This window comes from Microcebus murinus, chromosome 3 (genome assembly GCF_040939455.1).
Source record: "Microcebus murinus isolate Inina chromosome 3, M.murinus_Inina_mat1.0, whole genome shotgun sequence".
Lineage (NCBI taxonomy): Eukaryota > Metazoa > Chordata > Mammalia > Primates > Cheirogaleidae > Microcebus > Microcebus murinus.
Genome location: NC_134106.1, coordinates 70,182,718 through 70,197,327, shown reverse-complemented (window position 1 = coordinate 70,197,327; position 14,610 = coordinate 70,182,718). Strand labels below are relative to the sequence as shown.

General features: G+C 40.4%; 1 protein-coding gene across 1 annotated transcript in view; it reads left to right on the top strand.

The window, feature by feature from the left end:
• The window catches only part of SUCLG1 (succinate-CoA ligase GDP/ADP-forming subunit alpha), a 39,281-nt gene extending 30,754 nt beyond the window's left edge, over positions 1 to 8,527 (top strand). Inside the window, exons 8-9 of the mRNA XM_012774260.3 lie at positions 6,418 to 6,606; positions 8,287 to 8,527. Of these exons, the coding sequence (XP_012629714.1) occupies positions 6,418 to 6,606; positions 8,287 to 8,313 (216 nt within the window). The 3' untranslated portion in view covers positions 8,314 to 8,527. The remainder of the gene's footprint in view (positions 1 to 6,417; positions 6,607 to 8,286) is intronic.
• Positions 8,528 to 14,610: the final 6,083 nt, after the last annotated feature.

The following is a 14,610-nucleotide window of genomic DNA, read 5'->3' as shown; positions in this document are numbered from 1 at the left end:
TCATTTTCAGGTATGTCCCTTCTATGCCTATTTTCTTAAGTGTTCGTATCATGAAAAGGTGTTGAATTTTGTCAAAAGCTTTTTCTGCATCTATTGAAAGAATCATGTGGTCTTTGTTTTTGCTTCTGTTTATGTGGTGAATTGCATTTATAGATTTACGTATGTTGAACCATCCCTGCATCCCTGGGATGAAGCCCACTTAGTCGTGATGGATTATTTTTTTGATAAGTGTCTGGATTCGGTTAGCTAAGATTTTGTTGAAAATTTTTGCATCTATATTCATTAGGGATATTGTTCTGTAGTTTTCTTTTTTTGTTGCATCCTTTCCTGGTTTTGGTATCAGAGTAATATTCGCTTCATAAAAGGTGTCGGGGAGGTTTCCGTTCTTCTCGATGTTGTGGAATAGTTTCTGCAAGATAGGTACTAGTTCTTCTTTGTAAGTGTGGTAGAATTCAGGTGTGAAACCATCTGGACCGGCACTTTTCTTTTTAGGGAGATTTGTAATTGCTGTTTCTATTTCAGCTGTTGAGATTGGTCTGTTCAGGGAATCTATTTCTTCCTGGTTGAGCCTAGGGAGGCTGTGTGTTTCTAGAAATTTGTCCATTTCCTCCACATTTTCCAGTTTGTGTGCATAAAGATTTTTGTAGTATTCATAAATTGTATCTTGTATCTCTTTGGGATCAGTTGTGATATCTCCTTTTTTATTCCTGATGAAGCTTATTAGAGATTTCTCTTTTCTGCTTTTCGTTAGCTTAGCCAATGGTGTGTCAATTTTGTTTATTTTTTCAAAGAACCAACTTTTTGTTTTATTAATCTCCTGAATAGCTTCCCTGTTTTCAATTTCATTTAGTTCTGATTTGATCTTGTTGATTTCCCTTCTTCTGCTGGGTTTGGGGTTGGTCTGTTCTTCTTTTTCCAGCTCTTTGAGTCGTTTCGTTAGATTGTCTATTTGTGATCTTTTTGTCTTTTGGTGATAGGCATTTGTGGAGACAAACCTTCCTCTCAGAAGTGCTTTAGCTGTGTCCCAGAGGATTTGATAACTTGTCTCTCCATTGTTGTTTTCTTCATAGAATTTTTTTATTTCCATCCTGATTTCTTCATTTATGAAGTAATCATTTTGTAGGAAGTTGTTTAATTTCCACGTTTTTGTGTAGCAATGTGAGTTTCTGTTAGGGTTGATTTCTAGTTTTATTCCACTGTGATCTGAGAAGGTACATGGTGTGATTTCTATTTTTTTAAATTTCTTGAGATTTACTTTGGTAAATCTGACATGGTCAGTCTTAGAGAAAGGTCCCGTGAGCTGATGAGAAAAACGTGTATTCAGTGGATTTTGGGTAGAATGTCCTGTAAATGTCAGTCAGACCCAGTTGTTCTTGAGTTTTGTTTAAATCCATTATTTCTTTATTAATTTTCGGTTTGGAGGATCCGTCTTGTACCGTCAGTGGGGTGTTGAAATCTCCGGTGATTATGTAGTTGCCGTTAATCAGTTTGCTTAGATCCAGTAAGGTTTGCTTTATGAATCTGGGTGCACCTAAGTTGGGTGCGTATATATTTAAAATTGTTATCTCTTCTTGTTGAAGTGTGCCCTTCACCATTATATAATGACCCTCTTTGTCTTTCACTACTTTTGTTAGTTTAAAAACTAAATCGTCTGAAATTACAACTGTGACGCCAGCCTTCTTTTGGCTTCCATTTGCTTGGAATACTGATCTCCACCCTTTTACTTTTAGTCTAAATGCATCCTTGTAGGTTAAATGTGATTCCTGGAGACAGCATATACTTGGCCTGTATTTTCTTATCCATTCAGCCAGCCTATTTCTCTTGAGTGGAGAGTTTAAGCCATTCACATTTATTGAGAGAACTGATAGGTAAGGTAGATTACTGTTCATTATGTTGAGTTGAACTTTGTTGCTTTGTTTTCTCTCTTGAGCCATTGTAGTGTCTGGGCTTTGATCTTTAGCTTTCAGTAGATTTACATTCGTGAGTATTTATTGTGCTGATCTGTGGGTAACACTGTTTTGAGTACTTCTTGAAGGGCTGGTCTTGTTTTGGTGAATTCCCTGTCTTTGTTTATCTGAGAATGTCTTGATTTCTACTTCATATACAAAACTTAGTTTTGCAGGGAATGAGATTCTAGGCTGGGCATTGTTTTGTTTCAGAAGAGTGAGAATGGGGGTCCAGTCTCTCCTTGCTTGTAAAGTTTAAGTAGAGAAGTCTCGTGTTATTCGAATTGGCTTTCCCTTGTGCGTTACTTGCTTCTTTCGTCTTACATTTCTTAGAAGGGCCTCTTAGTTGATATTTTGGTCAGTCTGATGACTGCATGTCGTGACGTCTTCCTGTTTGCATTAAATCTCCTAGGGGTCCTCTGAGCTTCTTGAACTTGTATATCGAGATTTTGAGCAAGGCCTGGGAAATTTTCCTCTATTATATCTTCAAATAGCTTGTCCAACCCTTAAGTGTTGTCTTTTTCCCCTTCTGGTAACCCTATGACCCTCACATTAGGTTTTTTCACATAATCCCACATCTCCTGTAGGCTTTGCTCTTTTCTCTTGTTTCTCTGCTCTATCCCCGTGACTGATTTATTTAATTGGAAGGTTTTATCTTCAATCTCTGAGATTCTTTCTTCTGTTTGATCTACCCTGTTCTTGAGACTTTCCACTGTATTTTGTAGTTCCCTGAATTGATTCTTCATTTCCAGGAGTTCAGTTAAACTTTTCTTCATTGTGTCTATTTCTTTAGTGAATTATTTTTCCAGGTCCTAGAGGCTGTTTGTGGTTTCTTTGTGTTGGTTATTGAGTTGTTCATGTAGGTTGTTGAATTTTCTTATGATCCACATACGAAATTCCTCTTCTGTCATTTTTGTTGCCTGATTTTGGTTGGTGACTGTTTCTAGAGGGCTGGTGCTCCTCTTTGGGGGTGTGTTTTCCGTTTGGTTCTTCATATTTCCGGAGTTCCTTTGCATGTCAATTGGTTGTTGTTTCTTTCCTTTAGGTTTTCCTTTGGGTATTCACTTGCCTTGTTTAGTTTCTGTGGGTGAGATTTGACCACTCCTTATATGTTGAGTCAGTAGGTGCCGTGAAAAGGCTGTGCAGGATGTCCTCCCTGTCAGTAGGTGGTGCTTGCTTGGAGGAACAGGCTATGCTGTTGTTTTTGTGTCCTCTTATCAGCTCTTGTTCTTATAGAGAGGCACTCTAGTGCCTCAGGTTGTCGGTTTGGCCTTGGGACTTCCAGGTGTGTCCTTTTCTCCCCCTCAGTGAGGGCTGGTCTTGGAGAGAGTCTGGGCGGAGCTGGGTTGGGTACGCCTGCCCTCAGGCATCACCAATGTCATTAGCAGGGGTCAAAGTTCTGTGCTCTGCTTCCAGGAAAAGCTGTCAGGGAGGGGCTGGAATGGCCCCGCTCAGTCAGAGAGTCTGCGTGTTGGGGTGGGGCCGTTAGAGACCCGCAGTCTGGAGCGGGTCTCGCTTCTTTCCACCCTCCCCAACTCCGCAGCTACTCCTGGGCCTCTGCCAGCAGGCCAGACCATATGCCACCAGGCCTCCCCTGACTGTGATGCCGGCGGGGAAGTTCCCTGCACAGGAAAGCCACCTGAGCTGGGCGTGCGGCCTCCCTTTGGGAGGAGGGTTGCCCTCTAGGACGCTGATCTGCCCCTAAAGGCACACACACCTCAGTAGGCTGTTCGCATATATCCCTTCTGTGCCCCGCGCAATGTGAGACCTCGGTGCATGGGATCTGGTCTGCAGGTCTGACCTCTGGGCCTCAGAGTTCAAACTATATCCCCACCAGGGAGAGGAGTGCCAGTCCCAATTCACCCACAGGGAGCCCAAGCTGGGTCTATGTCTCTCAACCTCAGGGTCTGCCCCGTTCTCCTGGGATCACCCTGCCAGCAGCACCTGGGAGGGCTGGCGGGTAGGGAGCTGACAGTCCGAGTTCCCCTCAGTCAGCTGTAGGGCCCCAAAAGGGAAGGTCCTGTTCCCTGTAGGTGCCTCCGGCTGATGGCTATATTGTCTCTCTGGGGAGCCGTGGGTAGGGTCGGCGGAGGGGAAGAGGAGGCAATATGGTGACTGTCCCGCGGCGGGGGTCTGTCCATATGTAGGTGCCCCGAGAGATTTGGGAGCCTGGTGCCACGTCCAGTACTGTCTTACCGCTCACTGGCGGTGGCTGTCTCTGGGCTGGTGTCCCCAGGTCTCTCCACCCACTGGGGAGCCCACCAGCAGTCCCAGATGCAAGGGAGGGGAAAGTTGGCTGATCCACATCCCCTTCCTGCTGGTCTCCGGGCTGCTTTGGCGGTCTCAGGTTCCAGTTCTCCTCCGCAACCTCTTCCGGTGGGTCTCCTGTGGTCTCAGGTACCCCTCCTTCCGACCCTTGTCCACTGTATGCTGGTCCTCTTGCTTCTTTCTTCTAATTTCTGCTAGAATCTGTCTTTTCTGCAGAGACACTCTGTCTGGCCGTGTTTCTCGTCCGCCATCTTGATTCAGTTTTATTAAATCTTGATCCTTGAGTCAGTGTTTTGTGATGAAATTGTAAAACCACTTTCACAGTTGAGTTGCGAACTGAACTAGCTGCTTTTTTCATGGAACATCAATTTTACTTGAAAGAATGACTAGCAGACAAACTGGTTATTGGAACTTGGGTATTTGACAGACCTTTTCTCAATAATGAATAAAGCAAACCTGACAAATCAAGGAAAACAACTGATAGTGTTTGTTGCTAATGATAAAATTTTAAGCTTTCAAATGGATATTAAAATTTTGGAAAACTTGTATCTGCCACCGTGAATTTTACAGCTTCCCTCTACCTAAAGGCTTTTCTAATGAGCTTGGTGGTGAGACTGCTGATTGATTTGTTGATATTAAATGATGAAATGTGTCAGTATTTGGAAAATCTGCAAAACTCAATGAACTGCAATTTCCCAACTGATTAATACATGTTACAAAGTAAGAAAGGACAAAATGTTTACTGCTATGATTTCAGATCCCAAAATTGCATCTAACCTTTAAGAAATTACCACTGGAAGAGGTTCATATAGTATCAAAGAAGAATATCCACAGTTATCTGTAAAGGAGTCAATTCTTTCTTTTCCAAGTACATATCTGTATGAAGCTGGGTTTTCTTCTTATACTCCAGCCAAAATAACATATTGCAACAGATTGAATGAAAAATCAGTTATCAGAATCCATTTGTCTTTTAGGTTAAACAAGAGTTAAAAAATAAGTTGTGACATAATGCCACTCTTCTCACTAGAATGGTTTTTAAAGTTTTAAAAATAATTATTTTAAATGAATTAATAAATATATAATGTCTCAGTTTTAATTTAATGTACTAAATATCATTAGATACAATCTGTATAACAATAGCTGTTTGAGCTCCTCAATAATTTTTATAAGTATAAAGGATCCCCAGACCAAATGATTTGAGAACTGCTGGTCTAGAGGGAGTTGATAGTACCTGAATGAAGGCTCTCAGATTCCAGATTCCACTTCTGGAAGGCTCAAGTTCTGCATTCTACAGACCTCTCTGTTTTGCCTAGTTTCTTATGACCTCTGGTCTTTTATGAACGTGGTATTACCATTCATTATGAAACTTGACTGTATATTCATATATTACTTTATGGCATCTTTTAACTGATTGATGTATATACATATTTTATAGTGTTTCTTCATCTACATTACAAGTCTAGAGCACAGGAATTCTCGTATTTCCTATATGTGTTTTTTTTTAACCTCAGAATCTAGTACAGTGACAATTTATGTAAGTAGAGGTTGCACATTAGAATGGATTTTTGTTGAATAAAACCAATCCCGATCTTCCTTCTTAGATGTCATAGAATATCAGAGTGGGGAAGGCTCTTGGCCATCAATCTAGTTTAGCCATTTTATTTCATAGATGAAGAAGCAGAGGTCTGAAGAAGTGATGTGCCTTGTCCAAGGTCATGCAGTTTTAGTCACTAGGAAATTGAGTCCTAGGTCCTTTCTAGCATACTTTCCTACCTAATCTTTTTTATTAAGGGTGAACTAATAAGGAATTATGACACAAAATTAGGTTGAAATAGAATAACCCATTTTTGTATCTTAAATTATTATTGCAAATCATATGTATTTTCAGGGGTGCTTTTTTTATTTTTCAAATGAGTCTCATGTATATTTGTGAAATATCTTGTGCCAGTGAAGTAGAAGTTTAATATTCAACATATATAAACATTCGCTTGGTATTGTTTTCCTGCATTTGGGTAGAAAGTTGAGTCAACTCAATGGAGAATGTCGTAGTTTCAGTCATAGTTTAATACTTGTATTGGTTTTTTTAAGATGCATGATGGGCTTTCCTTGCTAAGCCATTTACCATTTACTGGCAGAGTTATGAATTTGAGGTTCAGTTTTGATTGACTTCATCATGGTTTTTAAACTGTCACTTTCTCCTCAGGGTCCAAATGCCAAGCCTGTAGTGTCCTTCATTGCTGGTATAACAGCTCCACCAGGCAGGAGAATGGGTCATGCGGGGGCGATTATTGCTGGAGGAAAAGGTGGAGCTAAAGAGAAGATCGCTGCCCTTCAGGGTGCAGGAGTTGTGATCAGCATGTCACCTGCACAGCTGGGAACCACCATCTACAAGGTGAGCTCAACAGTGGCCTAAGTCCTCTGAGGCGACAGACCTTCTCAGTGCAGGGCCACACTGGGTGCCTGGAAACCATGGCCTTTTCTTCTGAGTGTTAATCTGTTTTATTTCATTCTGATGTGTAGTTTACCAGTTTTTATCAACTCTCTTAATATTCGAAAGCCCTAATTGGGCACGACCAGGAATAACATTCTGGTTTTAAAACTTTCTTGTTTAAACATTGGGACTTATTGTTTTATAAGTGGCAAGATATGACGTACAAAAAAGCATCTTGGAGATCGTAAGTGTAATTATTCCCATTTTAGGGGTATAGGGGAGGATGTACAGAGAACTGCCTTGTGTTTTGTGTTCTGTTTCTTCCATGGAGGGCCTTTGGGATAGCCACCCTGACCACACATAGATTTCTATTTTGAGGGAGAAGGGTTGAAGGCTGAATAATGAGAAATAAAAACTGAATAAAGAAGAAGCTGGGGTGGAGGGAGATCTAAAGAAGAGAGTGGGAGATTCAGCCTTTAGTTTTTGGCCCTGGCTATGTTTGAAGCTATTGTCATTTACAGGTTGAAGGAGTGACTTCTTAACCTTCCCTCCCCCACTTTTTAATTGGCCATTGTGAGTTAAAATATTGCAAAAGATTTAATGTCTTCCATAATCTCTTTGCAGTGATTTTCAGCTTGTCTTTTTTTGAGTGATCATTTAAGGCTTTTAGTTCCTCTTTATTTTTATGATGGTTATAGCCTTGACAAAAAAAGCAAAGAACAAACAAAAAAACCTGCTTCTTAAGAATGGTGAAAGCAGGCACCAGTTGTTTTCCTAGAAGGGAACAGCATTCACAGAGAATTTGAAAATTCTAGTTTGGTACGGTCTCTTTGCCCTTGTCTTAGGGATAATGAAATGGACTCCTTGTTTCATTGAGTTTTTGTATGATCCTGTCTTTTGGAATATAATACTATGTGCCATTATGTTTGGAAGAAATCTGGATGGTTAATGTGTGAAAAAGAGTTTTATTTGAAAGTAGGGAAAAAGGAGAAAAGCAAATGCTTAAGTTCACATTGGAGATGTGTGTCACCATTTTACTCCAGTAAGTGGCAGTAGACATCTATACATTTTGTCTTATTCTAATTGTTACAATCTAGAAAAATATGATATTCAGTATTGTTTCCTTAAATAATACTTCATTGAAGGTATTTGTATATTTAAGATGTTTGTAAGGTTCTTGACATTTTGTTCAAATCCTGTCTGAATCTGTGTTAGTTTTATTCTCTGGAAACTAAGCAAACCTGTTTCCATTGCCTTATTAAAAGGGTTGGTTGTAGTTCATGTGTATATTATAGCATTATAAGTTTGGATAAGCACAGTGAAGTTTGTCAACTCCTCATAATAATACTGTAATGAAAAAGTAAGTTTTATTTAAAGCGTCCCTCTCAGCTTCTGGGTTTGGGAGACATGAAGTTCAAGCTCTGAATCTAGCTTTGTGAAATTAAAGCTGATATGAACTAATTTGAAAGCTGCTATTTTGTGTTCACGCACCCTCATCCTGGTATATTTTACTTCTGTAATTTGGTTGTTCAGGGATCCTAATGATAATAGGTTTCACAAAACCATTTTGACCATGCATCTAATTTGGATTTTTATTTTTTTTTCCTCTCTCTCTCTGCTCCCTCTCTTCTGTTTCTGAAGGAATTTGAAAAGAGGAAAATGCTATGAAAGAAAGAAACAAAGTTTCCTGAAACTGTGGAATGAATCATTATAGACACGTAGCAGCAGATTACTTCTGTTGTCCACTGATTGTCAGTCTCTGTTCTGACGCTGATCTCTCAGGACAAGGGAAAGCCAACACAAGGTTGAGAACGTCCTACATTGAGATGTCTTTATTTCATTGTATAACCGAGATATCCAATAAATTACTATTTGATTTGAATATGGTTTTGAAGACTTGTTATTATTTTAATGTGAGGGATGGGGAGAGGGGGCAAAATGGGAGTGTTAGGGGGTATGTGTGTATGTGTGTACATTTTAATGGGCTCTGTAATCATTGCTAACCAAAACTGAGAGAATGAAGCTGTAATAACTGCAGCATGGCATTTGTCTAATTATCTTAGACATAGAATGACCTCAGGTTTCTTTTGAGTTATAATTTTCTAATAAAATAATCTCCATCTTGCAGGGGAGTTTGAAGGGCTAGAGATAAATGTATAAAGCCCTGGCATGTATGTAATAAGGCATTTGTCATCAAGGCCTGTATCATCACTACCATCACCACCACCACCACTACCACCAGCATCATTATCATCGTCAGGATTACAGGCAGAAGCTCATTTGTGTTTCAGTTTCTGCCTAATTGAGAAATGGAGAGTCTTCACTAATGCTGTGAAGAGAGCTGTGGTTCTGCAGAGAGCTCTTCCCTTTCCCATCCAGAGCCTCATTCTTTGCTTGAAGTTTAAGACATTCACTGCAAGAAAGCAGAAGAGCTACTAACTGTCCTACTTTGTGTTTAAAAGGGAGCTTGTTAACAAGAAGTAATTCTAGTGGGTAATTGTCACTAGAGAAGACAAAGAGGAGGGTGTCTCTCATCAGAAACTTAACATTTTGGAGAGGGAGAGACAAAATATTCTCAAATTGTGTAACTGCCCTGAAGGAAACAAATAAGAGCTTCAAAAGATAATATTAGGGAGAAGCCCCTGAAGAAAGGCTGACTGGGGAGTCCTCCTTGGAAATGAGTTGGGACCTGAGGACTGAGAAGGTACTGGCTATACAAAATGAAGGATGGGCACCCAGGCAAAGGGGACAGCCTGTGCAAAGGTAGGAGGGGGAAGAGCTCATCTAGAGGGGGTGAAGGAATACTAGGTGCATTGGGTGGGGTTAGAGGAAGTTTTGAGGGGCCTGAGGAGACAGGTATTCTGGGAGCTCACATGACCATGCCCAGACTGCTGCTGAGGGCACAAAAAGCAGGTGTTACATGAGATGGGTTCACAGCCCAAGGGATTCTGCCCAGCCTGAGGGACACATAGCGGTTAACTTGGGGGTTGAGTAGACTTTAGTTCCTGCATATTTCCTCATGTTGAAAATAGGTACCTGGGTAGACTATATGATGTGGGGTGTATGAGGGTGCTCATCACAGGGTGCACTCAGCTGGGGCTTGGTTGCTTTATAACTATTGAACATGCCCTCCTGCCATGCTTAGGGCAGCCCGTGCTGACACTACTGGCCAGGGGGGAAGGCACTTCCAACTCAAGCTCCCTATAGGGCAAACGTCCTTTGGTCTAACACAATGGGACATTGTGACAGGGACACAATTCATGTGAGGGGCAGGTGACCTGTTTTTGTTAAGGCTGCTATAACAAAACCATAAACTAAATGGCTTAAACAGCAAACATTTACTTCTCACAGTTGTGGAGGCTGAGAAGTCCAAAGTCAGGCTGCTGCCGCAGGGTTGGGTTCTCGGTGAGGGCCTGCTCCCAGGTTTACAGACAGCTATCTTATTCTTCGCCTGGTGGAAAGAGAGCTAGCTTGCTCTCTGGTCTCTTAAGACCACTAATCCTATTCAGGAGTGGTCCACCCTCATGACAATTACCTCCTAAAGGCCCCACCTCAAAATACCATCATTGTGTTTAGGGTTTCAACATAAGGATTTGGGGGGGGAACACAAGCATTCAGTTCATTGACCCTAAGAGAAGACATTCTTTCCAGGGCCTACCCTGACCGCAGGCTGCTCTGGGCCTGTCTCAGCACCCTGCCCTGTCACCTGAGCATCTGTCCTAAGACAACCTCTCCTCACATCTCTGCTCCTTTTTTCCAAAGTGGTTGTAACGTTTTCACCTTCTATCCCAAGAAAACATGAGAGTCTGCTTTTCCCCACCTTCACTAACATTTGGTGTTTTTTGTCTTCTTAATTTGAGCCATTCTAGTAGGGGTGTGAGTGGTATCTCATTGTGTTTTTTAATTAGTATTTCCCTGAAGAATAATGATCCTGAGCACTTTTTAAAGTGCTTTTTGGCCTTTGGCATTGCTTCTTTTGCGAAGTGTCTTTTCAAGTCCATTTTTATTTCTTTGTCTCTTTATGACTGAGTTTTAACAATTCTTTATATATTCTAGATATATGTTAGAATAGAACTTGCTGAAATGTATATTCTGTGTTTCTCAGAGACGTATTTTAAGAAATTTTCTTACATTCTATGGCTTGCCCACTCATTTTCTTATTGGTGTCTTTGGATAAAATTTTGATGGAAAGTAACTTAGCCACTTTTTTTTCTCATCCTAAGAAATGCTTTTCTACCCCAAATTCATGATATTCTTTTCTTTTGTTCTAAAACCTATATTATTTCTTTTTTAAGACCATATATATTATGACAAACTTGAATTAATTTTTGTTTATGATATGAAGTAGAGATCAAGACTGAGTTTTTTCCTAACGAATATTCAAGTGGCTCTAGCAATATTTGTTGAAAAATCCTTTCTTTGCCTATTAAATTATTTTCATTTATGTGGAAAGATCAATTGACCATATATGTATGGATATATTTCTGGACAGTATCCTATTAGGCCTTTTGTAATTTCATATAAATTTTAGCATAAGCTTGACAGTTTCTGGAGGATTATGATGATTGAGTTGAACTCTATAGATTATTTTAGGAAGAGTTGTTTAATAAGAGTTTTCCAGGTTCCACTTTTTTGTTGCAAAAATATACAAATATAAATTGATTTTTGTACATTGTATATTCTAAAACTGCTAATGCATTTATTATATCTAGTAGTTTTAAAACAGATTCTTCAGGATTTTTTTAATATCAAAATGTATGTCATCTATGAATAAGGTAAGTTTACTTCTTTTCCAGTCTTCACGCCTGTTTTGAAGATGGCTGGATGATGCTAAGACATCTGCACTAGAATGTTTACAGCAGCACAATTCACAATGCAAAGATGTTGAAACAACCCAAGTGCCCATCAATACATGAGTGGATTAATAAAATGTGGCATATGCATACCAAGGAGTTCTGCTCAGCCACAAAAAACAATGGTGATCTAGCACCTCTTATATTATCCTGGATAGAGCTGGAGCCTTCACTTCTGCTGTGTGAAGTATCACAACAATGGAAAAACAAGTACCACATGTACTCACCATCAAATTGGTATTAACTGATCAACACTTACGGGCACATATAGTAGTAACATTCATCAGGTGTTGGGCAGGTGGAAATGGGGAGGAGAGATGGGTATATGCACACCTAATGGAGGTGGTACACACCATCTAGGGGATGGACATGCTTGAAACTCTGACTGGGGTGGGGCAAAGGCAATATATATCACCTAAACTTTTGCACCCCTATAATATGCTGAAATAAAAAAAAATAGCCCAAGGATGTTCATAGATGTTCATTACCATATGGCATGAATTCCCTTCTATTCCAAGTTAGCTGAATGTTTTGTTTATTTTTTAAATCATGAATAGATGACAAATTTTGTGCAATGATTTTTCTGAATCTATTGAGATGACTATATTTTTTACTTTATTTTGTTAATATGGCCAATTTAAATGTTTGATTTTTAAATGTTAACTTGAATTTCTGTTTGTATAACAATTGCCATTTGGTCATGATCTTATCCTTGTCATATGTTGCTGGATCAATTTGCTAATAAGAATTTTTATGAATGTGATCATGAAGGATATTGGTCTTCATTTATTTTCTTATGTTGTCTTTGCCAGGTTCGGTATCGGGGTAATATTGGCTTTGTACAAAATTTGGGAAGTGTTCCTTTATCCTCTGCTTTGTGAAAGAGTTAGTATAAGGATGATGTTGTTTCTTCCTTAGATTTAATAGAATTCACTAGTAAAACCATCTGACCTTGAAATTTGCTTTGTGACAGCTTTTGATTATAAATTCAATTTCTTTGATAGATACAAGGGCCTTTCAGATTTCCTGTTTGACCTTGTACTATTTTTTGGCTAAGTTTTACTACTTACTGCATATTGGGGAGGGCCCTTAAGTGAAAAAGACTCAGAAATCTCACCCCTTGTAGCTCCTCTTTCACGGGTAATCTTCATCATCTGCCTGATTGTGGTCACTCTCCAGTGCTTTGAGATAATTGTTTTCTTAAAAATATTTTGTCCAGATTTAGTAATTGTTATCTGCAGGAAGGTGAATCTGATCAAGCTATTCCATCGTTACCAGAAGCTGGAACTCCTCCACTGCATCTTTTAACAGAAATGAAAGGGCTTCTTATCCAGTAGCACTACTCCTGCTAGCCTAGAACAAGTGGCAGTAAACAGGGCAGGGCACACCACTCTTAGATGAACTCAGATTTCTCAAGTTATTCACCTGTCCTGTGAGAGTCACACAAGCAATGACTTTGGGATACATACACACCACAGGTGAAGTTCAAGGCCAAGATTTGACAGATTTCTATGTCCTAAAGCTATCTTGGTCACTTCTGGCCTTTGTTTTATTGTACCTATTTTACTGTTTTGAACATCTCACACATTTTCCATCTCCCTGGGTCCATACACCCCGGGCACAGAACATAGCTGCTTCTCCTTGAATTCACAACCCATTCCGGAAGCTTGGTTGTGGTAGACCCTTGTCCAGTGAAGCAGCAGGACACACTCAAGCCAGGAGTAAGTATCAGTCACACTTTGTCTTAAGTCATGCCAAGGCCACAAAGAAATCCTCAGAAGGGGACTTTTCTTATTCAGTTTCTAAGCCTTCTCCCATCTCAGGCTGAGATGCCACTGTCCCCTCCCCACCCCACACTCCCCTGCTGCGGTTCTGCATCTTTCTGCTGCTCCAGCACCAGCTGTTGCCAGCTCGGAAAATCACTTTTATTTCTTCCGCAGAGCCTTTAACACTTACTGTGTCCCCTAGCACACCCCAGCTCTTTAGGAGGTCCTGGTCTTCAAAATCAAACACATTAACACTCTATAAATAATCACAGTCACAGGCATCCCCTGGGAGAAACTCTGGTGTCAATACAAAATGGGACTGTCTTTTTATCCTGCTTCCCCAGACTCCCAACTTCTAATCTGGCTGATCCAGTCCCGTGTTACATTCTGTTAATGACACCAATTTTCCGACACCCGCTGGGCGTTCTGCAGTTTAATTCAATTCTGACACTGACTACCTGGAGTTAACACAGGCCTCTGGGTTAAGGGGCTCAGCCCCGCAAGCCTGCCCCCACTTCAGATGCCAGCCGTAAGTCCTAGCTGTGCCTGTGCCACTCCCACTTCTGTCTTACTTGGCCACAAATTTTGTACTTCCCATAAGTCCCCACAGATTCAATAATTTGCTAGAATGATTCGCAGAACTCTCTGAAAGCACTGTGGATCAGGGTTTTATTATAAAGGACACAACTCAGGAAAAGACCAATGGAAAAGGAGAATATGACAAGGTTAGGTGGGTTAGGGCACAGGACTTTCTATCCCATGGAGTTGGGCTATACCACCCTCCTGGTATGTGGATATTAGTACTGAGATAACAGAAAAGAGTGGAAATCTTTTTGTTCCAAGAAAGAATGCTGACAGGTAAACAGGCAATAGGATTAACTGGAAATGGTTGCCATTTTTGGCCCCACATCCCTTTTCAAATCCTATGAGTGCTATGAACTCTGCCCAGAAATACATACCCTTCACACCCTGGGCACAGGGTTAGAACCTTTGACTTAAAAGCTCTTCCCAGAAGCATATGTATTTTTAATATTGACCTGGTTTTGCCTTTCCTATCTTGATTCCTGGTCTGACTCTTGAACTAGGCATTAGGATCTATTCTCTCATATATTTGAATGTTGGGTCTCCTCGATGGACTTTGGCTTGGGTGACCCTTTGGTTTTTTATCAACCTGGATTGTTCCTGGTAGGTGTCTAATAGGTGGCACTACATAAGGTAAAGCACCCTGGGATTAGCAGCAGTGAGAAGTCATTTCCACCTTTAGACCTGGATGACAAGGGGCAAGAGCTCTTCCTAAAGCCTGTGAGAGATTCCTGGCAGGAGCTGTAGTTCTGCATAAAGGAACA